This window comes from Wyeomyia smithii, chromosome 2, assembly GCF_029784165.1.
Source record: "Wyeomyia smithii strain HCP4-BCI-WySm-NY-G18 chromosome 2, ASM2978416v1, whole genome shotgun sequence".
NCBI classification, from domain to species: domain Eukaryota; kingdom Metazoa; phylum Arthropoda; class Insecta; order Diptera; family Culicidae; genus Wyeomyia; species Wyeomyia smithii.
In genome coordinates, this window is record NC_073695.1 from 60829161 (window position 1) to 60853540 (window position 24380).

General features: G+C 37.8%; 5 protein-coding genes across 8 annotated transcripts in view; 2 read left to right on the plus strand and 3 right to left on the minus strand.

The window, feature by feature from the left end:
• LOC129723787 (spectrin alpha chain) overlaps nucleotides 1-16892 on the minus strand; it is a 29417-nt gene extending 12525 nt beyond the window's left edge. For all 4 annotated transcript variants that reach the window (XM_055678209.1, XM_055678208.1, XM_055678207.1 and 1 more), the window contains exon 1: nucleotides 16754-16892. The gene's annotated coding sequence lies outside the window, so the exon portion shown is untranslated. The remainder of the gene's footprint in view (nucleotides 1-16753) is intronic.
• Nucleotides 343-16886, minus strand: LOC129723791 (protein sarah). The gene is made up of 2 exons (XM_055678212.1): nucleotides 16754-16886; nucleotides 343-2477 (listed from the first exon to the last, which is right to left on the minus strand). Exon 2 carries the CDS (start codon nucleotides 2440-2442, stop codon nucleotides 1678-1680), a length of 765 nt encoding a protein of 254 aa, XP_055534187.1. The 5' UTR covers nucleotides 2443-2477; nucleotides 16754-16886; the 3' UTR covers nucleotides 343-1677.
• Nucleotides 16893-17053: 161 nt separating the features above from the next.
• Nucleotides 17054-17865, plus strand: LOC129723794 (ragulator complex protein LAMTOR4 homolog). Its single transcript, XM_055678216.1, has 2 exons — nucleotides 17054-17590; nucleotides 17643-17865. Exons 1-2 carry the CDS (start codon nucleotides 17442-17444, stop codon nucleotides 17812-17814), a joined length of 321 nt encoding a protein of 106 aa, XP_055534191.1. The 5' UTR covers nucleotides 17054-17441; the 3' UTR covers nucleotides 17815-17865.
• LOC129723793 (39S ribosomal protein L46, mitochondrial) lies at nucleotides 17848-18840 on the minus strand. The gene is made up of 2 exons (XM_055678215.1): nucleotides 18570-18840; nucleotides 17848-18510 (listed from the first exon to the last, which is right to left on the minus strand). Exons 1-2 carry the CDS (start codon nucleotides 18750-18752, stop codon nucleotides 17893-17895), a joined length of 801 nt encoding a protein of 266 aa, XP_055534190.1. The 5' UTR covers nucleotides 18753-18840; the 3' UTR covers nucleotides 17848-17892.
• A 2622-nt stretch (nucleotides 18841-21462) lies between these two features.
• Nucleotides 21463-24143, plus strand: LOC129723792 (exocyst complex component 7). Its single transcript, XM_055678213.1, has 5 exons — nucleotides 21463-21621; nucleotides 21684-21849; nucleotides 21914-22502; nucleotides 22562-23785; nucleotides 23844-24143. The coding sequence occupies exons 1-5, from the start codon at nucleotides 21574-21576 to the stop codon at nucleotides 23944-23946; spliced, it is 2130 nt and encodes a 709-aa protein (XP_055534188.1). The 5' UTR covers nucleotides 21463-21573; the 3' UTR covers nucleotides 23947-24143.
• Nucleotides 24144-24380: the final 237 nt, after the last annotated feature.

Here is a 24380-nt window from a genome sequence, read left to right on the forward strand (position 1 = left end):
GCGGTATCTTCGATTTGCAAAGTGAGCATGTGTGGCTTTGAATCACTGGTGCGCGGGTAGGCCAAATTGAAACTCGATAGTATTTATATATCTATATATTTTCTTTTTTTTTCCTTTGAGTCACTTCGAATTATGTGTTTGCTGCTTGCTGTTCGCCTCAATGCACTAGATGTACCGAATGCTTGTTAAAAAAGAATTCAAAAATAGGTTTTCTCAATATCCAAAAAATAAAAGTTCAGTCTACCAATTATGACGTCAGATAAAATCGTCAAATCTGAGGCTTGTTTAATTTAATTTCACAAATCTGAACAAAAGCTTTTCGGAAAAACAGAAAGCTGATGGTTTTATCTATATCAAACTTTATTGACAAATATGGTATATATTTTTAATCAGTGGTTTAGGGTTTATATATTTGTTTCTGTTGAATATATTTCATTTCTTTTTTTTTTTTTTTTTCAATATATCAGCATCTGAGAACTTATCGTAAACTATTATTACTGCAAAATTTCACATTCAGTAGTTAGCTTTTGTCACTACACTATTTGTGTTTTCGGTGTGTTTCATCAACTCTATAGTTGTATCATGTGTTCAATAAAAACGACTTTATTTTCATCTATGCATCACGATTTCGTCTAGTTTCTAGGTTTTGGATTTCATTCTACATTCTAGTTTTTTTCTTTTTCCTAGGAGGCAAACCGGATTCCGTTCACAACTATCAAATCTCACTAAGGTCTCTGCTGCCACTTCAGATTAAGTTTCATCTGTAAACGCTACGGTTTTTCTTTTTTCTAACGCGTCCGCGTGCTGTATTGGCTGGCTTATCTTTTTTTTTATTGATTAACTGTATGTGTAGTTTGACTCTAGTCTATTTTTGATTCCTTGTATGTACTTCACTATACATAGTTCAAAAATGGTAGGGTTTAAGTTTAGTTTTAAGTAAATTCCATTATGATTCTCTATAGAACTGATTGCCACAAACAAAATGATTGTGGCAGCTAATTGAATCATACAAGAGTTAATGAATCATTCAAGAGTCCAAACCCATACATAAAACGTTTCATGAGATGCGAGTGAAATTTAAAAATGAGACCTAGTCCTACGTCAGAAACGATAATCCGGTCAATCGGAATTCGAGCGCAAAAAATTAAATTATCATTTTAACAATTTTAAAATTATTCCAGTTTGTTCAACTGGTCTTAAACATCTGAATAAGTGCAACAGTCACCCCAACCCTCTCTTTCTGTACTACGCATTGCTTTGCTGCAGCTACGAAGAGGCGAAAATACGCCGGCGCCGTGTCGAAACTTCGACCTCGTTCTATCACTCAAAGATATCGAACCGATAACTTGATAAACTATTAGGCATCCGGAAACTATATTACAGCCGCAAAACTGAGCGTAGATTTATACAACTAAACAAACCAATGGCATCATCATATATATATATTTTTACACGCATTCGAATATGTACAAACATCAACTAATTTTCGAAACTACCTCGGCTAACTAATGGACCTTTTGTTTTATAGCTAAAAACTCACGACGAGTAGTAGTTCGACATACAACAACACAACGAACAAAATAAAAATTATTTTCAACATACAAAATCATACTTTTCCCCTTCCTCCTTACTTCTCGGTTTATCTCTAAAACTACAACAAAACCAACGTCTCTGTGCTTAGGTCGAGCTCTTCCGCTCCGGACAACGGGTCTGTACGATGCGACCCTTCCGCGGCACCATATTACCGTCCTCATCTTCCTCGAAACTGCTACCAGCGGACTTGGTGCTCAACTCTTCCCCTGCCTGGCCATGATGAGCCGTATGTAGCACTATACCCGGATGGTTTTCCGATTGGGCATGAATCTCGTGTATTTCACCCGGAGTCAAGCTGGCAAGCGCTGCCAATAGATCGTGATTTACCAAAGGTTCATTTTCTTCGGCCGGTTCCCAGCCGGCCGGTGGGGAAGCGGGCGGTGAAATGAGAAACTGCCTGAACGGTTTGGGTGGCTTCAGGTTGGGATTTGAAACCGGCGTCACCGGTTGAGCCAAATAGCAGCTTATGATTGATTTCCCGAATGGATACTGATGCAGTTGAATGCGAGCGTTCGCGGCGGCAATCGCTGAGTCATAGTTGACCCGCAGCCGACGGAAACTTTTCAGCCACTGAAACGTCGCGGTGTCGGAGAAAGTCTTGAACAGTTCTTCCATACGGGCTTTTAGCTCTTCACTGGCAAACACCTCCGAGTGGATGTTGGTGACGATAATTGACGTCGGCAGATCTTCGAGCAGATCATCGTCCACCGGATTAGATTCGTTGTCCGAGTCGTAGGCGCTCGGTAGGGCCGGGTGTTCGTTTGGTAGGCCATCGGTCGGATTTATAAACAGGTTCTCGTCCGGCGTGCTGGCATCGAGATCGCCACCACCGGCTAGCTGTTGTGACATGATATCCCAAATGGGTGCGGTTGTGTTCTTGAGTTCTACACGGTTGGAGGGGTATCGAGTTTCACGGAAGGCAAGAGAAAGAGAGATAAAGGATCCAGAGTCAGTTATACAACTAATCGCGTTTGCGTTTTTGGTGGTGAATCGAAGGGAAAAAATAGGTAGGATATTAGGTGTTCGTAATTATTCAACCCGAATGTAAAACAAATTTATTCAACTGCGAAAGTATATATTAGAACAGTACCAGGGAGGTGAACAGGGAAGGCGATAATGATTTTCTCCGACTTTCGATCACGGTTGAAAGTGCATTGCAGATTATTCTAACAAATATTGGCAGCTAGTCTATAACAAATTCGATTCGCAAAAATGTACGCGCGATAGCCGATGATACCGACGAGCGCTTACTTCTACAAGAAAAACAAAAACAGAAACTACAGCTACAAAAGTCACAGAAAAATGGTCACCCTATGTTGGGTAAGTAAGGACATTTATGCAGCTTTTATCGATCGATAATTTCCTACAAAGATATTTACGAAAAGAAGGGAAAACATTGTGAGCCGACTTGAGTACGCTAGTCTGTAGGGCAAACGGAAAGCCATCGCTTTCCTGTGTCCGTGTAGCTGGTTCTGCATCGTATTCGAATGTCATTAGGATAATCATCATCGCCATCACGTACTTGGAACTTTGTCAAGTGAATTATTTATGTGTTTTTATGACCTCCGCATCAACCATTCGACAATACATAACTGTGTTTTTATGTTTCTTATGAATCGATCCGAAAAAAAAGCTCCCTACTAACAAACTGTCGTTATCAAGGCCAGTAAATTGTTCAATTTATATTCCAACATACAGCGGTTGAATTACAGAGCCAGTTTAATCATGCCATCCATCCACTCATTCATTCAGCGAGTTAACTTTTGTCTGGTCGATTGCTCTCGAGGTGACGTAATCTATGTGATGCTCTCTGTAGATTTGGTTAGCTCTTACTTCCGTGCATTTGAATGATTAAATCTGTGGTGCGGTTTCAATCTTTAAACTAAGGTTTGGTCTAATCACATGGGGAAATGGCGAAAAGCTACTCGACTTAAATTCTATTTTATAATGTAGAACTCTTTTTTTTAGATAGTGACTTGCAGTTGAATAGTGCTGGGACTTTCAACCGGATTTATTCTTGATCCCGTTATTCGAAGCTCGAATCACGGATAGATAAACGAAAGCTATTCGGATATCCGGATATTCGGATAAGGATAATCGAATACCCGGATGGTCGGATACCCGGATATTTACTATTCGGAAATCCGAAAATTTTCTCTGTCTTTTAAAGACCATTTAAATAAAATGTAAAGCTTAGTTTACAGTTCCAAGCGAAGTGAAAAATTTGACAAGTGAGAAAGCGTAAATTTTCGCTTACGTAATCTATCGTGAAAACCGGTTTGTGGAACACGCAGGTATTTCACCAGCCTGCAGTTTACAGTTTAAGTGAAGCGAAATTCACGAGTCTACACTCCGAGCGAAGTAAAGTTGCAGTAAATTAGCTGCAACTGACGGAATATAAACGCACGCAAGTTTTCGCATGCTGCTGCTTTTTCCACTAGCGTTTGCATGCGTGAAAAAAGTAAACCCAAGTAAAAAAGATAAGATCCACAACATTCGATTTCGCTGGATCGAATTTGTTTACAGTTCCAAGCGAAGTGAAATTTTTGCAGGTTGTATTTTTCACGAGCGTAAAAAATGAACATTTTGTATGAGATTTCCACTTCGCTTGGAACGCTAGATACGACTTAACGAGAAAAATGGCATAACCCCCTCCCCTCGTAACTATTTATGAAAATAAGTTTCATTGAACTATGTTCGGGTGTAGAATCCGGATATCCGAAAATCCGGATATCCTGTCGGATAATATCCGGATATCCGGTTGATCCGGATTTTTTATATTTGTCGGATATCCGAGGCCGGATATCCGGATACCTTTTTTTCTCCTTGTTTACAGCTAGGACCTATCGGTCCATAAAGCCGCAGGTCTTGTGATTATGCCGTGTTGCCAAATATATCGATCGAGACGAGAAGTACATGTATAGTTTTGGTACCGTAAACTGGGGTGACTTTGATCACCGGGGTGACTTTGATCACTGTACCTCTTTTTTGAAAATGTGGTAAATAAGCGCTCGTAGTGCTTGGGATTTGTCGTAATGCTCACTGATTGTGTGGATATATGTTCGAATTGCTACTACTCGTGCATTTCCTGCTATTTAAAGAGTGTTTTTCATGCTAAAATATTAATTGAAAATAAAGTGTATTTTTGGCGATTTTTGTTGCATACAAACAATTGGTTCAAGCAGATTCAAAACAACAAGTTGCAATACGTAAAGTTTATTCATTTTGTTCCCAGATTAGTTCTTAAGATGAACAAATATTATAACAATACATTTTATTGTTATTTTTGCAAGTTTTTCCTCGAAGGCAATGTTGAGTCCCAATACTCTCCACAGCGTATTACATATTTCTTCTTAACAAAAACCCAAGACGTGAAGTAGCATGCAAATTTGGACAATTTCATAAGTCATATTCCTCGTGGACTAGTTTTTGATGATTTTAGACCACCTTCTCTCTCAGTGAATAATCATTCATATATATTCTAAAAAATTTTTATGAATCTTGGACATTCGCCATTATAAACGGTTCACGTAGAATGTGAATGGCCCCAAATTGCTTCCGACATTTATAAACTCGCTTAAGTCGTTTTAGGCTGCTTAATTTAGTGAAAGTAGCACAGTGTTACTTCAAATTCATCGAAATAATAAGGTGATCAAAGTCGCCCCGGAATGATGATTGGTGTAAAAATTTTAAAGCATATTTAAAAACAGCAAAATTGTTGCTAAACTTTTGAAGTAGTGACTGGATCTTTTTCAATGCATGCCAGTACTTATTTTAAAAATATCAAACAATATTGTTTTCAGTATATTCTGAAAATATTTGAGATACAATAAAAAAAGTGATCAAAGTCACCCCAGTTTACGGTATTCGATTTATGCGTATTTTTAAATAACCGTAGCAGTTAGGCTTTTGCTTAGATAATTTTAAAAAGTAGCTTGAGGTAATTTACTCAAACGATTTTTTTTATTTCTATTAGGTATCTGGCTAATTCTTTGTATTCGTGTGTGTTTTTATCTTTAATTATATCTAATAATTGTTTTTATTGTGAAGGCACGAAAATTTTTTTCGTGTTGTTTCAAATGCTTTGCAATCATACAGTAGGTGATTGAGATCTTCGGTTATTTCGCAATGTTCGCATAAGTCATTCCGTATTAGGTTCCATTTAAATAGCCTGTCTTCGTTGCGGTATGTTCAGTTCGGATTCTGTTCAATGTTATTGTTTCTAGTGTCTTTAAGCTTTTCATTTCACGAAACCAGGGTTTCAGAGATATTTTTTTACAGCGTTCGAAGTGATATTGTCCTTTAACTTGTGGAGTGAATGTGTAATTGTCTTGCCAGTTTTGTATTAATCCGTGTCTTGCTATATTTTGTATATCTCCTAGACTGAAACCTACATCTTCTGTTATGTTTTTTTTTTGTTCCCAATTTTTCGGCATGGTCTGCTCTATCGTTTCCTATCATGTTGATATGCTCTGGTATCCATTGAATGAAAAGAACGTATATTTGTGAATTGTTTATTGTATTAAGTAAGTTTGTGATGTGTATGTTGTTGTTTTCATGGTAGTTCAATAGTAACGTGCATGTGCTTTAAGAGTCGGTGAATATTGCAATTTTTTTAATGTTTTTAGAGTTTGCATATCGTATTGCTTTGAGTATTGCGAATATTTCTGCATTCATAATTGAATGCTTCTCTTTAAGTCTTCCACTATATGATAGCATATCCTGGGGATCGTAATATCCGTAACCTACTTTTGTTTTCATGACAGAGCCATCTGTGTACATATGGTAAAATGTTTTGTACTTTTTTTTTCAATAGTTTCATTCACTAGTAGTTTTTGCTGTGTTTGTGGTAAGTTATTTTTTCTGAGTCCCCAATTTTGTCACTAATTTTTAAACTATTTCTAATTCGATATTATTGTTCAGTTAACCGTTTTTTTTCCTGTTGTAGGAATAGATAATTGTTAAGTGAGGCTGTTTTTTCTAGATACGATATTTGTTGAGGTATATTATTCAAATTCATTAACTCGTATAATGAGTTAACTATGGAGCTATTGTTATAAAAAAGAGTTCTAGATATTTTTTTGATGGCTAATTGTTCTGCTCTAAGTTTTAAAGGTGGTTCTCCTGCTTCTACAAGTAGTGTATGTATGGGTGTAGATTGAAGAAGACGTAATGCTGTTCTAATTGATGAATGGTGTACTGTTTCTAATTTGGCAAAAGATGTTTTTGATGCTGCAGCAATTATTGATAATCCGTAATCTAAATGTGGTCTAACAATTGCTTTTGCTATTTTCAACATTTGAATCGGGTTAGCTCCACTGCGTTTTTTACTTATCATCTTCAATGCATTGATATTTTGTGTTTTGATTTGTGCATTGAATGTAAGTTCATGTAAATTCCTAAAATTGTATGGTAAGCTTCAATTGGAACAGGCCGGTTGTCTATTTTCATACAAATATCTGGGTCGTATTTATTTGTGAATACTATTGCTGCTGATTTGTTTGGATTTACTTCCATTCCTATTTTCTTGAAGGTTGTTGAGATTTTGTTTGAGAATGAATTCATTTTGATTTTCGCGGCATCTACGTTCTTTCCAGTCACTAATGCTGTAAAATCATCAGCAAATTAAATCAAATCTTCGTCTTTTTCAACTATTGTATGCAAAACTTTTGTATATATGTTAAATGATATAGGAGAAAGTGGACATCCCTGTGGTAATCCTTTGTTTGTGATTTGAATCATTACTGTGCCATCGTTTAACTGTAGAATCGTTTTTCTGACTCTTAAGTATTCGTGGGTCCAGTTTATCAATTCTTCTGGGATTTTTTCTTCTTTAGGCGTTTTTAGAAGGATTTGCACATTAACATTGTCAAAAGCTTCGCTTGTCCCTTTTGGCCTGCTGGTTTTTTGATATGGTCGCGTTTATACAAATGATTGAGCTTGTATTTTTTTTAAATCCATATGAGTTTATTGGGATTATGTTATTTGAAGTGAGATATTCTGTTAGTCTTGATTCAACTGAATTATTGATTGTTTTAAGAAGTATATTGATCATTGATAGTGGTCTGTATGAGTTTGATCTTGATCCTTGCCTGGTTTTTGTAATGGTACTATTTTTACTGTTCTCCGTTCTTCAGAAATTTTGCACATATTCAGGGCAGTATTTAATAATTCTGTTATTTTTGTTTGTAGATTTAGGTTTAATCTCTTGAACATGAAGTAAGAAAACTGGTCGATACCTGGGGTTGAATAGTCTTTTTTTGAATTTATTTGTTTTTGTACTTCAAGTAAACTCATTTTTATTTCACTCACATTTGGTTTTATGGTGTATTTTATTTGTTACGTAGTATCTGGAAAATTTAGGTTCATAAATTCTTTTGCTAACTGTTCATTGTTGAGTAGAAACTGGTTGTTTTTGGGAGTCCGTCCGCCACTTATAATTTTTATTGTGTACCATAATTCCGGATATCTTAATCGGATAGTCCCAGCACTACTGTTGAAAAGTGAAATGAAATTTCTCATTTTCAAGTGCAACCTTGCTACCACTGAATAGATTTCTAACACTGACCTTATGCTCGAAATTGGTGACACATGTGAAATTCAGAAATCCAAATTTATTGTTCATACGATATACATGTTTTCCTAATCTTGAGGAGGTAAACAACCTTAGGCTAGAAGTTCCAACACAGGTGACGATCGAATGGTATACTGCCGTGGGCTTCATTAACGTCACATATTACATCTAACATTTTTGAGACTTTGTTGCCTTACGTCATAATGTTATGCGTAGCGCCTGGAAAAACCTGATGTAGTTAGTGAATTTTACTTTCAAAACAGAATTCTGTTTTTTTCCTCCTTTTTCCCGTCGGTCTGGTTCCGCCACTGTTGTTGTGCCAATCATCTACGCCCGAAGAGGTGACTCCACCCAGGACCCTAACTTACGGCTAGGCTTACGGAATCGGTTAGGGTTAAATCTAGCCCAGGATCACGCCACCCCACAACCATCGAAATCGGTAAAAATTTGTCCACGTGGTATGTGGATGGCCCCTAATGAATTCAATCGGGATAGGAAAAAAAAACTAACTATAAAATTTAAAACTACCCTTTACATCTGCATCCGTAATCACATATCCGCATCCGCATCTGCAGATGTCTGAAAAATCACATCCTTAACATCCCTGCTCATGACATGTAATAGAATGCGACTTAACCTGGATCCTCTCAACCCCCATTGGTTTCTGGGAGAAAACAGACACATGATTAGACTACATCAGCTCTTAGAAGCGATTCGCTCGTTGTTTTTTTCTCTTCATACGCCGGTCGTTAGGGGAAAAAAGGATGACAGGAGAATATCATGTCGGCTGGTAGCGAATTTTTTTATTCCCAGGGCCTTCCTGGGGCTATTTGGCATATCTTTCTTGCATCTTAAATCGCAATATCGTTTCTCTATTCCCGCGTGGATTTCCACGTACCCAGTGGAGTAGAAAAATTCGCTATGAGTAGAGGTGTGGTGTGGTGAGAGGGTAAGTGTGGTGGAAGGACGACTGTGGTTGAGTTTATGCGAGAATATACACTGCATACACTGTCATTCACCCTCTTTTTTTGACAAAAAAATCACGATCATAAGTCAAATGAGTACGAATAGATGAGAACTCTTCATTTTATGTACATCGGACGAACAGCCGAGTTATCCACGTTGAGAACCACGTGTTGTGTTGTACACTATTAACAAGAAATATATCGTAAGAAAGAAAGCAAAAAGAGTGTGCAACAACACCGATACTTTGTTATTCGCATACTGACGACGCACAGTGGGGAATCGCTGGCCATCAGCCAAAAAATTTTTTTTTCGTTAGCTGTTTCATAATATTTTTCCTTCATTGCTATAACATTCAAGTGTCTAAATCCAAAATTTGGGCGCAATATCATGAAATCTGAATTTTTTATGACTTTTCAAAGCTTGGCGAACTGACGTTTTTTGTCATTTTTTTTTGAAAAAAGTACATTACTTTGAAACGCTCTGTAGCTTCAATGATAGCTTAGATTTTTTTGACGTCAAAGAAAAAGTTGTTGTAAATATTGTGCAAAACAAACCCTCTTCATAAGATATTGTAAAATTTGGTCATAATAGGCCTGACACTAGAAAAAATTTTAAAAAACGTGTTTTTTTGTAGAAAAGTAGCTTAAAACTTTAGTTGCCGCAGTTTGCCACGGTTGTGACTACATTCAAAATTTAGGTAAAAACGTAAGCTTTCAAATGCATACTGTCCGCTGCTGCGCAAAACTGCGCAAATTGTCACTTTAGTAAAAAAAGCGATAGCAGTTTTTTTTTCATTTTTTTTTTTTTGAGGTTGAAATTTCATCCAGAATTAATTTTAGTCATAACCATGATTAATGAAAATTTATGATATCGAACTCAATTCGTAAGAATAAAATAAATATTTAGGCAAAAATTACAAAATTTATCGATTAAAAGTTATAAAATAAGTGTTAAATAAAAAAATAGTAAACAAATCTTTATAAAACTTTTAACTATGTCAAACTTTATCACTTTCTGCAAATTTAAAACAATATTAAAAACATTCAGCCCTTTTCAATTTATGATCATGAAATCCGCTAGACTGATTGAAGTGTTAAATACTAGCAGCAAATTCATACCATCAAACTTCGGCTAACAATAGCTCTTTTGAAGATTGCTTTCGCTTCGCACTCGTTGGCATACAAAAGTAAAGCACACATTTTGCTTTATGAGAAAAAAAACAAAAAACAATCGTCGCCCTCCGCGTCTTTTCGTATTCATTTAGAACGTTGTGTCATTCCAGTGTCTTGGTTTTCAAATTCATAAATTCGTTGAATTTTATTATGGAGCCTTCAACTTCAGCGGCACCACTTAATTCAATGTCTAGTAAGTTGTCAATTCATGGTGTTATACATGTATTTAAATGTCCTCTTGCAACCATAGAAACCGGATTAGGAAGATAACATATATATGAAACAATGAAACATCGAAAATTACTAGAAGAAATTAAAATTGCAGCGAAAGACATTTTTCTTGCTGATAAGTATAATGAACTTCAAATTTTCTGAAAACAATTCAACACGAGATTTAAGTGATCACAGTGGAAGATGATGATGCTGATGATGATTTTTTCAATTTGTAATTAGTTTGTATTACTTATGTTGTTTTAGTTTATTAAAAAATATATATATATATTTAGGCAAAATTTGTTTAGTTCGAGGGGTCGTCCATAAATTACGTATTTTTTCAATGGGGAGGACGCCCGGTGGCACTACCTCTGGTCAAAGATCATATAATTCTATGAAAAAGGAAAAAAAGTGCCAAAAAATATTAAAAATTGGATTTCGTGCTTTATGGACGGCCCCAAACAAAAAATGGATGCTAAATTCATGTTCAGCGCCCCAAAGTTATCTAAATACCAAGTTTTAGTCGCATTTATCGACACTTTTTTTGCTTGGCCAGTCTTTGTATGAAGTCGCCCCACTGTGCGACGATGTCAACGCATCTCAAACTTGCTGTATATGTATTCAAAATCGCTAGAGGTGCTTTTTTTTATCGCTGGTCACACCTTGTCCGTACCTTAAGCTTCAACATCGCCAGCACTGGATTTTAGTTTTTCCCAGTACCAAATTACATGTTTTTTCACTATGTCTCAGCTGGCTCTTTTTCTTATAGTAGTTGATATGGATCTGATTCTGTTCTTCAGCTGCATCTAGCATGTTTTTTTATATAATAACGGACTGAACAATAAGAGCAACACTCATCAAAACCATCGCAGGTTACGATACTCATTGAAAAATCATTCTGGAATAATGTATCATGCTTCTTGTATTCTGGTCCACAGTTATTTCTTCTTTTTCGATTTTACATTATTTCCGGACTTTTAGGGAAGCACGGTGAAATCTTTCCTGGAGGGGACGTTGAGCCACACTAAAACCCAACATGGAAAGTAACCGAGAGGAGTCAACTTCTGCACTGAGCAACTTGACGACGACCTTACTTTACTTTTACTTTGTTGGCTAACGGACCGTTCACCGGTCTAGGGCCGAACGAACAAGAGATGTCCAGCTTCTTCTGTCTTGGGCAGCCGTTCTCCAGTCTCCTCGTACACCAGCAGATCGTGCATCTTCTTCCACCGCGCACATCCACCGCGTGCGAGGCCTACCACGGAGTCGACGGCCTCTTCCTGGTTCTCTACAGAAGATAGTATTGGCGGCTCTCTCGTCAGATATTCTGGCTACATGTCCAGCTCACTGAAGCCTGCCCCGCTATATTACCTTCACTATATCAGCATGTTTGTATACCTGGTACAACTCGTGGTTCAGGCGTCTGCGCCACACTCCATCTTCTAGTTTACCGCCAAGTATCAATCGCAGAACTTAACACTCAAAAACTCCGAGCACTCATCCCAGTGTCCATGCTTCATGTCCGTAAAGGGCCACCGGGAGTATCAGCGTCCTATACAGCGCTAGTTTTGTGCGAGTTTGCAAACTACGGGACCTCAACTGGTTACGTAGTCCGTAGAAGGCCCTGTTCGCAGCTGCAACTCGTCGTTTTACTTCACGGCTCATATCGTTGTCACATGTCACAAACGTCCCAAAATAAACGAATTCGTCAACCATTTCAAGTCGTTCCCCATCTATCTCCACCTCAGCACCAACACCACGGGGACTCCCACGCTCTCTGCCAGCTACCATGTACTGGAAGAGTTAATGACAAGTCCCAATCTCGCTGCTTCCCCCTTAAAAGGTACGAAGGCCTCCTCCACGGCCTTACGGTTGATACCGATGATATCGGTGTCGTCCGCAAAGTCAAGAAGCATGTGAGATTTCGTGATGATCGTACCGTTTTTTTCCACGTTTGCTCTTCGTACTGCACCTTCAAGAGCGATGTTGAACAGCAAGTTGGAGAGCGCATCCTCTTGCTTTAGTCCATCTAACGTTACGAACGCGGCTGATGTCTCGCCAGCTATCCGCACGCACGATTTCGATCCCTCCAGCGTCATACGACTCAGCTTAATAAGTTTCGCAGGGAAACCGTGTTTCAGCACCGTGTCCAAAACGACCATCGCATGTTAAATTCTACGCCTTTTTTTTCAAGTCCATGTTCAAAAGTCTGCATCGGTTTTTTCATACTCAGGCTGAACTAGAGGATTTCACCAAGGAAGGTGACGCAGGGCCAGCCCGCTAAATCTTCGCTGAACGCCTTCAATCCTGTTTATCCAACACGTATCTGCAGCAGCGATTCTCAACCTGGGGTACGCGAAAGCCTTCATGGAGTACGCGAAAGAAAAATGATAGTATAGGATCCAGTATGACTCCCAAGTCATTCATTTCCTCAACCCTTTCAGAGTGAAGTTAATGCAATAATCCAGTAAAAAAACGTTTTTTTTTTGTGAGATAGAACGTCAGGACAGAGCATTTTGGTACGATAACGATTAGTTTGTTACGAGAGTCAGTCCATGGTTTGCTGGTTTGGTTTTGCAAACAGTGAGTCTTCAATTGAACGAATGCAATTTCGATGCTACTTCGTTGAAAAATAGCATGAACAACAGCGGACCTAATTTGCTACCTTGGGGCACTTCGGTTGAATTGCACAAAACTCACAACCAGTCAGGTAAGACCAAATCCACGATATTAGCTTCGAAAAAGATCCAAAACGAGACAGTTTGGCCAACAGTACCTTTTTTTTATTTTCGATGATAATTTCGAATAGCTTTGACGCTGCAGATAAGCTTGTTATACCTCGATAATTTTCTACGTTTCTCCTGTCGCTAGCTACGAACACAGGAGCATAAACGATTGTTTTCAAACTTCAGGGAAAACTTCCGCGCTGAGTGTGAGGATGAGAAAGGCTGCAAGTGGCGCAGCGAAATCAATAGCACAGCGACAGAACATAATTGACGGTATACCGTTAAGTGTCGGAGAATGTGATCTTTTGAGCTTTTTCGCAGCAGAGATAACCATTGCAGGATCATCAGATTGATGCAGTCCACCGGAACGTCTGATGTAGCAAACTCAGCTTCGACTTGAGGCAGGAGTTTCATAATACACCGATGCTAAAATATTAGTGAAAAGCTCGCAACATTTAGCAGAAAATTTCACGTCAACATTATCTAAGACCACATTGCTACCACGAAATATCAAAACAATGGTCGCAGTGGTCCAAATCTTACACAAAAAAAACACATTTCACGGTACCGTAGAATTTTTTCGTTTACTGGTGATAAGTTTCCAGATTGTTATCAAATAATTTTTGGATCAATCGGACTATACATAATCAATAAGCATTTAAAAAGATACGTAAACAGCACTGTATGCGCTTCGGGGTTCAGTTTCCTATCAACAATTACCAATTTTAGAGTTTTTTAAATAGAAGTAACTTGATATTTTTCTGCTGCTGATATTTTCGTTAATTTCGATAGTCTTAGTTGTTTTTTAGGATGACTCATATCGTTACTACTACAAGTTAGCTCTGCATTTCTTTATAAAATAAATTGGGCTCAACAATCGAGTGTAGCTCAGCTCATTATCGTGAGCATTCGTTAGCAGTTCCATTTGTGTTTTGTTTTAAAAAATTATCACTTTTTCAAACTTATCAACTAATCCGAAAACTTCGCATGTACAAAGGTCCACTAAGTATGAAAATGGAATATTTGAATAGGGGTAAACAGGGTAAGACCGCCCAGCGGGGTAAAACCGCCCACCGTAGTTTCACTGCCAAGTTATATAATAATTGAAATAATAATAGAAATAATAATAGCTTAATAGACATGTTACAATATAATAACATAACATGTTGCACTGCCATCTGCTTTGATAGTGCGCGAACGGTCACAGAAATAATAAAAAACAACATTTCAGCTGGCAACCGGTCAATGCGCTAGTGTTTTGCGGAAACGGGACTTAAGGCTTTTCTGTCTAAAAATCTATTGTTTTGTTTGTGAATATACGTTTAATCGGTTGCCTGAATCTGTCTTCTTTCGAAAATGTTGAATGCCGTGAGTAATCTTGTAATTTTGACTGCTTTTTCGGTGAAATATGAAAATGTTCCACTGGGGGTAAGGCCGCCCACTATACATGGGGTAGAACCGCCACGTATACAATTGTTTGTTGTTTTACTTCAAGACCCAAATGCCGCGATACTACAAAGGGAATATTGACAGGATCAGTAAAGCGATTTCAAGCCATATGAGACAACGAAGTTAATCGACTTTTCTAGTAATATTTTTTTAACAAGACTAATTTTTAAAAGAAGTAAACTTATGTAAAAATTGTATTAATGAGCAAAAACAATTTTATCGCCAGGACGGTTTGTTTGATCGGTATGATATCTTTGGCAAAGTTGAAAATAGTATTTTTGCCCTTCCGAAAAAAGTATACACTGTAAAAAAAATTTAAAGAAAAGATAAAAAAATTGAATAAAAAATAAAATTTTTCAAAATTCAAATCTAATCATATTTTGGCCTGAAAAATCTAAAAAAGGTTAGCTAAACTTTGATGGTTGATGGATCGTGGAGTAAAAATAAATTTATAGTTCAAATTTTGTAAAGATTTTAACTGGCCGATTTGTTTGATTAGTATAGAGTCGTTTGTAAAGTTTCAGATAGCAATTATGTTCTACAAAAAAAAACATCAAAAAAAAATCCAAATATAAGTAAAAAAATTCATAATTATTATTATTACTCTATATATAATAATTCTTTGAAAAAATCACAGACAGATTTAATGAGTATTTATTTTTAGGTTAAAGGCAGATATATTATAAATTGAATATCTTGACAAACCACATTTCTGAAAAATCTGTTTATTGTGAAAACCACAAGAAGGTGTCTAAACATTGATTTGAACTTGGATAGTTAAAAAATGAAAAGTTTTAATTTAGAAAATAAAATCAGATTTTTTACAGTGTATATTATACACTAAAAAATACCATCAACAACTTTGCCGAAGACACTATACCGATAAAATCAACCGTTTTGGCTCTAAAAATATTTGTTATCCTCAAAAAATTGTGGGCGATTTTACCCTGCTGGTGAGCGGGCTAACCCCGCATGGAACAGATCTGCAAATTTTCAATGCATTTTTAAAATCGAAAAAAAAGCGTGAAAATAAACAAAAATATTTCAGTTCTAATTTTTTAGATGCGGGTATTGAATAGGGGAGCCTCTTAGCGATGAAAAAATGAAATTTCAGCCGTAACTTTTTTTTCTGTAAACAGAATTGCTTAAGGCGGCGGCCTTACCCCGCTTACCCCTACTCGGAAACATTATATCTGATCTAAAACAAAATCGTTACAATATCTATATTTGCTTCTGCCGTAGCACAAAATTTTATTTAATACCATTATTTAAAAGTAACTTCTAATGCCATTTGTGCAAAACTAACATTGCAACTGCTCTACCCTATATTCCAATTAGAAAGCAAAATCTCGCTTCTTCATCATTAAGCCGACGTTCAACCGAACATCGATCAAAACTCTTCTTCCCCTTCTTCCTTCATGTATTTGTTTTCATTCGTACCTTCATTATGCTTTCAAGCGTTTCCAACGCAAACGATCTTCCCCCTCTCGCGCACACCCTCTGAATACATTGATGATGAATGCCGTCAAAAACACCGTAATGGCCTAAAAATAGCTCACCCATAGGAAGTCGATGACGTAACCGATTGCGGCCGCGAAAGCCGCAGCTCTAACTGGATCGCATTCTTTCGCAATTTTCTAGCCTGATTGCTCTAATCAAACGCACCTAAATATTTTCGGCCATCAGTAAACAGCTTTACTGTCGTACTGAACTACTTTGACGTTATCGATTTTTCATCCATTTTGACTGAAAACGAACAAATTACTTCTTCAACATCACAGTACCAACAATAAAAGCAAGCATCGGCGGTATCATCGGCAGAAAGCAGCATTTTGTTTCAAGTATATACTAGTTTAGATCGAACTGCAACAAAGTCACATATTTTTCAGCATTCCACTTGGGATTGACCCGGATAAAATAATCCAATTTCTTTTCCCTTTTAACTGGGTGTGTCACCATTTTTTTCCATAAGCGATTTTTTTTCACCGCGACCGAAACTCGAAGATACAAGGCCATGACTAGCATTATACTAATAAAAATTCATTCATTAGTTTACTTACAGTATATTCGAACAGTTTTAATCACTTTTATCCTATTGTCAAATATTTTTTCCACAAAATTTTCACTTTTTACACAAACGAAACCGAGCGAACTTTCCACTGCAATGGCTAATGACGAACTGTAATGGCTGCCACTGCCAGAGAAAATTGGTCGACAAAGTTTCCTTCCTTTTTTTCTCAACATAACGCTAATGTCGATTGTGTCAAAAACTAAACGGCTAACATCTCTTTTTACGTTTTTCCCAACTGGATTGGTTGGGTGGAAAAATGTCAAACCCATAATAATAATAATAACAAAAACAGTATCATGAGTGAGTCGCCATCAGTGATCTCATCGTCAATAGTGCAAAGCAAGCTGCAAACAAAAAATCAATCTGTCTAGACGGAATTTGCCGAGCTGAGTTTTTTTTTTGCTTATATCCTAACAGTTTGCAGTGTATAGTGATATTTGATGAATTCATTAAAATACTGGATTCTATTAGCGGTTCGATTATTTTCGCACTTCGTTATTTGACAATTTAATCGCATTGGTCAGCTTAGTTTGGAAAGTGCCTCAGTATCTAGCAGCTGTGTGAGCAATCGTAGTGATTTCAATCGTCTACCCGCGCTTCAGCAGACCGATTTAGTTCAAGTTTATTGCTGCGGTGGAACAAGTGTTACCCACGATAACCGTAGAGAATCTGCCAAAATGTTGGATCTCGATAACCGCCCGATTGCGGATCAGATCGGGTACCTTATCATGTCGGAGGATGGGGCGGTTCTGGCATCCGGTGGAGAGATGGAAAATGACGAGCGAAGCGCTGAAATAATTAGTGGATTGTTGACACTGACGGAAAGGTTTGTTAACGCAACTCTATAGTCCTCAAATCACATTTTCTTTTGTTTATAGTGTGGATCCGGCTGTGTTTAAAAAGCGCTCGTGTCAGAAAATGTCGATTGCCTACGAAGAGCACAGTTACACGATTTGCTTGTCGAACAAAAAAATTTACGTTGTAAAACGACGAAACCCTTCCAACGCGGGCAGCTCTGCTGACTCTGAAGGAAGAACAATCATTGCCTAAAGTCACCCATACTTTTGCAAATAAAATCAATAGTTCACGAATTCTAAAATACATCTTTACTTTTTTGTATTTTTACAACTACAGCAAAAACTGTGAAACGCTACGATAATATGGCTCTTTCAACACATTTTCTAGCTCCGATTGATCTAGCCATTGATATTTGATCTTGTCCTGGGAAACATTTGAGCTTTTAGGTTTCAATACACAGCGGAAGAAGAAAACTTTTGCTCCTAATGTATCCCTCCCAGCGGCCGAAGGATATTTGTACTTGTAAAAGCCGACCGGAGCATTCCCGTAGAACACAACTTTCGGTGAATCGCCGACGCTATCCCTCAAAACTCGTTCAGCGGTCTGTCGTAGCGATTCTCCAGGTGCATGCAAACCTTGTGGCAGCAGAAAATAGCTTTTGTCGCCTAACTTCTGCTCGGTCAGCAGTATCAGTGTTTGCTCCAACTTCCGATGCAGAGAGCGTAGATCGTTTTTCTTATCCGCTTCGGTGACACGCAGGGCTGGTTTAAATTTATTAAACTCTTCATTGTAAATATCTTCTAAATCTTGAGCCGTTTGCTTAAGCGCTTCCGAATCCAGATCAATTTTACCTGCCTTGAGCAGCTTTGTTTGGTGTTTTTCCATTTCTTTGCGCATCTCGTGGTTTGATTTGAGACTGTTTTCAAACTCGATCTGATCGAGCATTGTCTATAATGGGAACAATATGTTAATTTTGCGGATTGAATTAAGTAGTGAGATTTAAGTACCTTAAATTTAGCTTCCAGCGGAGTCATGGTTTTCGTAACGATAGGAAGACGTTCTACCAGAACACCGGCAAATATATCCCACTTTTCTTTTTTATGAGCTGCAGACGGTGTAGATTTAGACGCAAGCTGTCGTCCGTAGGCAATCTGGAACGTCTTATTGACTGAGTTTCTTAAAATATTCATTTTGACTGGATGGATGATAGCACGCTGAGTACAAGTAGAAAGACAATTTTGTCACTTTGCTTGAAATATTGACACTATCCAACAGGTGATTACAAATGTATCGTGGTAGAATTGCGTATTGTGAGCAGTTTTCATGTTAGAATATCGTTACGCATCCTCTTTGTACGATTGTTTATTAAATTCCACTACACACAGAAAAGTTAAATCTTGCTAAACATATGAAAAGGACCCACATCAATGCTTCGTGAGAAGATCTTCACTTCTTTTGCACACTTCGAAAATTTCATTTGAGAATCTGCACCTTGCCACAAGATATGGTTGGCTCATTATTGCTAGTCTTATCATTTGCAGTTTACCAGTTCAAATAACCAATGGCAACTTCGGGTGGTCGTGCTGTCGTGGTGATTTCGGCTTATACGCCATGATGGCGGCCATAAATTATCTATTCAACTCATGGAATGACAAATAAAGATTGCTAGATAGACCGTACACAACCCTAATATGCAATGAGGCAATCCACGAGACAGTTGCGATCAGCTGATTTCAGATTTTTTTCAACTTTTTGTGGGCAGCAGAGGACACAGCGCGCAGTGGACACGTCCAACCCGGGATCACAGAAAAAGCAATTGGGTCCTAAAGTTTCAAACGGTATTCTGATTTTTATATATCAGCTGAAAGAGTGCATTTTTCTGAGCAAAACGTGATTTTAAAAAATGTTTATCGTTTTCCTACGATTTTTGAATGAAGAATAAAAAACTGCTCGAAATGCCTTAAATGACAGTTCTCTCATATACCGTACATGGGCAAACGTCAACTAAGACCTTCCGAGCAGTTTTTTTTATTCTTCATTTAAAAAACGAAGGAAAACGATAGACATTTTTTAAAAATCACGTTTTGCTCAGAAAACGCGGCTTTTTTAAATGACATATAAAAACTGGTATAGCTTTAGGACCCAATTGAACACATTAACCTTGTAGAGAAATGAACAAATGTATTATATGTGTTAACTGGTTCGGTAGATACAATAGAATGAATGGAAAAAGGTTAACACCTAGGGGCTAGACACTATTGATATATTGCGAAATATTTCCAATATTTAATATTAAAAAGTATTTATCGTCTCATTTTTAGGCACCCCTCCATCTATATCATAGCTCATTGACGTTACATCAAGCGTTACATTATCGTTAGAGGGTGTCAATTGACAGATAAACGATGAGTATCAAAATATATCAACCAATATCGTGTAATATTATCAGAATATTTTGCATAAAAGTAAAGGTGTCTAGCCCCTAGGTTAACACGCTTCGTTCTTCTCGGTTCGCGCCTCATATTGACAGCTCGCCCACTCTTAATAATTCAGGTGAGGGACACCCATTGCAAATCTCTTCACTTTTGACAGCCTCGGATATGTTCGAACGGTCGCAACTTGGATGCGATCCGGGTCGAAAAGTGGGAAAAACAAACGTTTTCCGATCGGTTGCTCTAGTACAGTCGCCGTTCGATAACTGCAAGACTTTTGACTGCAACGCTTTTTAATTGCAAGACCGATAACTGCAACAACTTTGCAGTTATCGGACCGCAATCCGTCAAATCTGATGTCAAAGTCATATTTGACATTGAAGTGACAGATCTCGTGGTTGCTTTGACTACTGGATTTCAGCTCACTTCTTCAAGCACAGTTTAAATCTGTGCATTGTTGTTGCCAGAAAAGATTGAGTAACGCTAATATGCTTCCTTTGGAATCTGATTGATTCAAACTCTAACTATTTTTTTAATGTTCAATCAAAAGTGGAATTTATTGAATGTATTGCGTAACACTTATTAGATGTCCTTACATGAATAAATTATTACAACCACAAAAAAGATTTTTTTAAATTTCCAATATTTTTATAATTTTTTTCCAATAATGTATTTCGGCAGCACTGCCGCACACGAATGAAAGCAAGTTGTCAAAAAGTATGATGGCTGATGGTAAATTCGTTTTTGCGGTGTAGCTACAGTCGTGTTACATTTTTTACCTTGTAACTTCAGGAACGGTGTAGTACCGTTCCGAAAACGAATTCATAAGTGTCAATGAGCACTTTGATGCGCACTTCTTAGTTGTTGCACTTTCAAACTGGGAAGTCCATTTTGGTAAGAAGTGCGCAATACATTAAGAATCAAACTGACGTAAGCAGAGTTGTCAAAAGGGTGAGTAACATATTACGAATTTTTCATTATAGCGTCCGCCATTATGGCGCGTAAAAGCTGGATAAGCTGATCGCATCTTTCGTCTCGTGAATTGCCCTTGATCCTACACAGAAAAATAAAAATACCCAAATATGCGTATTTTCGACGCAAATCAGCCCTTCTGTGCGGGAAGGTACTTTTGGGTAAAAGTGATTTACCTACTTTTGAGTACCTGCATGGAAGTCATCATTTAGGTAAAATCGGATACCTTGAATCAACGATATCAATATCAAAAACTCCATACAAATTTTTACCCAAAATTAAGTATTCGCATTTTATTAAGCTGTTGCGTTGTTTTCACCAATTTTTATGCGTAGTATTTACCTAAACCAGTGAAAACATTCAGGTTTACGTTGTTTTTACGTGTTCACTTGGTAATATTTTCTTTGTGTGTTTATATGGGTAGACACAAGTTACCGTGTATATCTATTTAAATATTTTGAAAAAGTGACAGATTTATTGACTCCTAATGAGAATGTCGCCTCACATCTTTTATTTTCTGGATTCAGTCAGTATATATTCTTCAATCATTTGTAAAATTTCTCGTTTTGGAAAGCGCTTAATTATATTACATTTCAAGGCAATCAAAATGACAAACTTAGAAAATACTCTGCAAATAGAAACGAAACTAGAAAAGGTGAATGGTTAAATGATATCGTACGCAATTCGCATCAGCTTACACTACCTTTTACGTTACAGGAAAGAACCAACCAAGCCTTGCTGAAGGATCGCGTTGAAAAATACTCGGAACTGACCCGTTCCATGTCCAAAATATTAAACTCGTTCGAACAACGTTTGGGCAAGCTGGAACAAACAATCCTTCCCGTGTACAATGTAACGAAAAACTTACAAAAGCAACAGCAAAGTATGGTTTGGTGTTCGTACACCAAAAAGCAGATACACAAACTAAAGTCAATTCCTTCTTTCAGACTTGGATTCAACGCTCTCTTGTATGGAGCAGGTTCTCGCTCACTACGACGCATCACAGGAAGTATGCAATTTGATTCATCAAGGGCCATCCGAAGGAAACATTTCTGCTTTTCTTGATGGACTAAACAAGCTGAAAAAGGCAAAGGATTATTTTCTCAACAATAATCCACAGAGCGTCGAGCTTGAAAATGTAACCAGTCTGTTCAATAACGGGTGCGAAACGTTGAACAACCATCTGAAGTCGTTGCTTAAAAAACATAGCACTCCGATGAGGCCGGTCGATCTGCTGGATTTAATATACATAGAGGAGGACTCATCAAACGAGGATTGTCCTTCGATCAAGCAGCTCCCGACCAGCACAAGAGAGGAGTTAAATGTGATTGCTCAGTGGCTAGACAACAACCTACGGCGAGAATATGTGCAGATTTATGGAGACGAAAGATCGGATGTCATAATGCGCTCGCTGCAGAATTTGAAAGATCATCAAAAAAGTGGAAGCTGGGGAAACGAACCACTCAAGTCCAGGTACTACGGGCGTCAGTCGGATGTGGGACTTAAAAAGTCGACTTCGGCAAGATTACAGCAAATGTGAGTATTAATCTTTATTCACGTAATCAAAATAACTGAGATGAAACAAACGCTTTCAGTTTTGAACGTAAGGCGAACAAAATGCTAATGAAGGCTTCACAGACACTGGGTCAATCTGCTGGGTTGGCCATGCGTAAAAACTCATCCTTCGGTGATATATTAGCTGCTGAAGAATACGGCAATGATAACGATCAAGAGCTGGAAAAGTATTTGGTCCTTCTGCTAGGTTTACAGAAGCTTTTGGTTTGGGAACGGCAATTGTTGAACGATATCATCCCAACAACTCGTCATAACGAGGTGTTTTCCCGACTTTCACAACCGTCGATTGAAATGGTAGTGAAGGATGCCGAGGCGATTACCGGTCGCGTTTTACGCAGCATTAGCCGTAAGGAGTGGTCTGCAGCGTTGGGAATTTTCTCTGCCTTGAAGCATGTTCAAATTTTGCAACCAGATATCGATAAAATTTGCGACACTGCTCAGCGACAACAGCTTAGTGGAGTGCTGAGCAAACTGCAGCAAACAGGTTCCAAAGCGTTAGAGCAGTTTATTGATGCCGTTAAAAATGATGCAGGAAGTGGCGGAATGGTCAGTATGAGCTCCAGCACTATAAGCTACGGTGGTGGATCAAACGTGCCGAGGGATGCCACCGTGTACGAGTTGACTTCTAACACAATTTGGTTTCTAGAACAACTTCAGGAACATTGCGATACTATTGGAAGTATTTTGCATACTGATCCGATCTATACTAGCGATCTAGATCGCATTGCGTCCCACAAAACTGTTTCCGTGGAGCAAAAGAACAAAGCACTTCTCGGGATCTATGTGCGAAAGGTGCTAGGAGAACTCAACTATACGATAGCTACTAAATCGGAACAGTACGGCGATTTGGCAACGAAACAGTTATTTAAATTGAACAACACGCACTACATTTTGAAGTCTCTTCAACGTTCGAATCTGATCGATATTGTAGCACTAACGGAACATGATTGCGAAAAGCGTTACCAGAGGATGATTCAAGATCTCAAAAAAGCTTACCTCAGCTCATGGTCAAAGCTTTTGGCCAACATTACTCCTCTGGAAGACATTCCCCGACCAATTAATGGGCGTGTTAAAGACAAGGAGCGAGCAATCATCAAGGAGCGCTTCTCTTGCTTCAACAAAGAATTGGAAGAAGCCATGCGGACGCAGCGAGCTGTATCCGTTCCGGATGTGTTGCTGCGTGAGGGTATTAAACGGGACAATACCGAACATATTGTGCCGCAGTATAATGCCTTTTTTGAAGTGTAAGTATTTTGAGACCGTCATCCAAAAGCTTATGACTGACTATGTTTTTTTTTGCAGTTATTCTGAAGTGCAATTCAGTAAGAATCCGGAAAAATATGTGAAATATCGTCCCACTGATGTAACGGCGATGCTGAACAGCTTCTTTGATGACACAGTTTGAATTATGTGTACGCTGATATTTAATTTATGGTTAAACGATATACTAATAAGTTATTTGCAAAACGCAGTTTTATACGTTTGAAATTTATCAAGCATATTCTTCTACTTGTAAAATTAGAAAGTAACGTTAGAAACATCTTTGTTGTTTACAGGTAACAGAGTTCTTTATAAGTAATATAAACTTTTAATCATTCCAAATCGTTTGTCATTTGAACGAAGAAAGAAATACTCATAAGGTGGCAGTTTTTGGTTACTAATTAACAATTGCGTCAGTGAAAAATGTAATTGAGACTTGGCCATGTTTCAAAGAGTTATCTAGACTTACATTTGAGATAAGGTTAATGAAGTCATAGTAAACTAATCTATTGCAGAAAGATACTCTACAATATAAAGAACTCTCTAGGACATCATTTTATATTTTGGGGATATATTATA

Coding starts and splice junctions, on each gene's coding strand:
- LOC129723794 (XM_055678216.1), top strand. CDS start 17,442: ATGTTGGATCTCGATAACCGCCCGATTGCGGATCAGATCGGGTACCTT. Junction 17,591..17,642: donor TTGTTGACACTGACGGAAAG/GTTTGTTAACGC, acceptor TTTTGTTTATAG/TGTGGATCCGGCTGTGTTTA.
- LOC129723792 (XM_055678213.1), top strand. CDS start 21,574: ATGACAAACTTAGAAAATACTCTGCAAATAGAAACGAAACTAGAAAAG. Junction 22,503..22,561: donor TCGGCAAGATTACAGCAAAT/GTGAGTATTAAT, acceptor AAACGCTTTCAG/TTTTGAACGTAAGGCGAACA. Junction 23,786..23,843: donor TATAATGCCTTTTTTGAAGT/GTAAGTATTTTG, acceptor TTTTTTTTGCAG/TTATTCTGAAGTGCAATTCA.
- LOC129723793 (XM_055678215.1), bottom strand. CDS start 18,752: ATGAATATTTTAAGAAACTCAGTCAATAAGACGTTCCAGATTGCCTAC. Junction 18,511..18,569: donor CGCTGGAAGCTAAATTTAAG/GTACTTAAATCT, acceptor TTCCCATTATAG/ACAATGCTCGATCAGATCGA.
- LOC129723791 (XM_055678212.1), bottom strand. CDS start 2,442: ATGTCACAACAGCTAGCCGGTGGTGGCGATCTCGATGCCAGCACGCCG.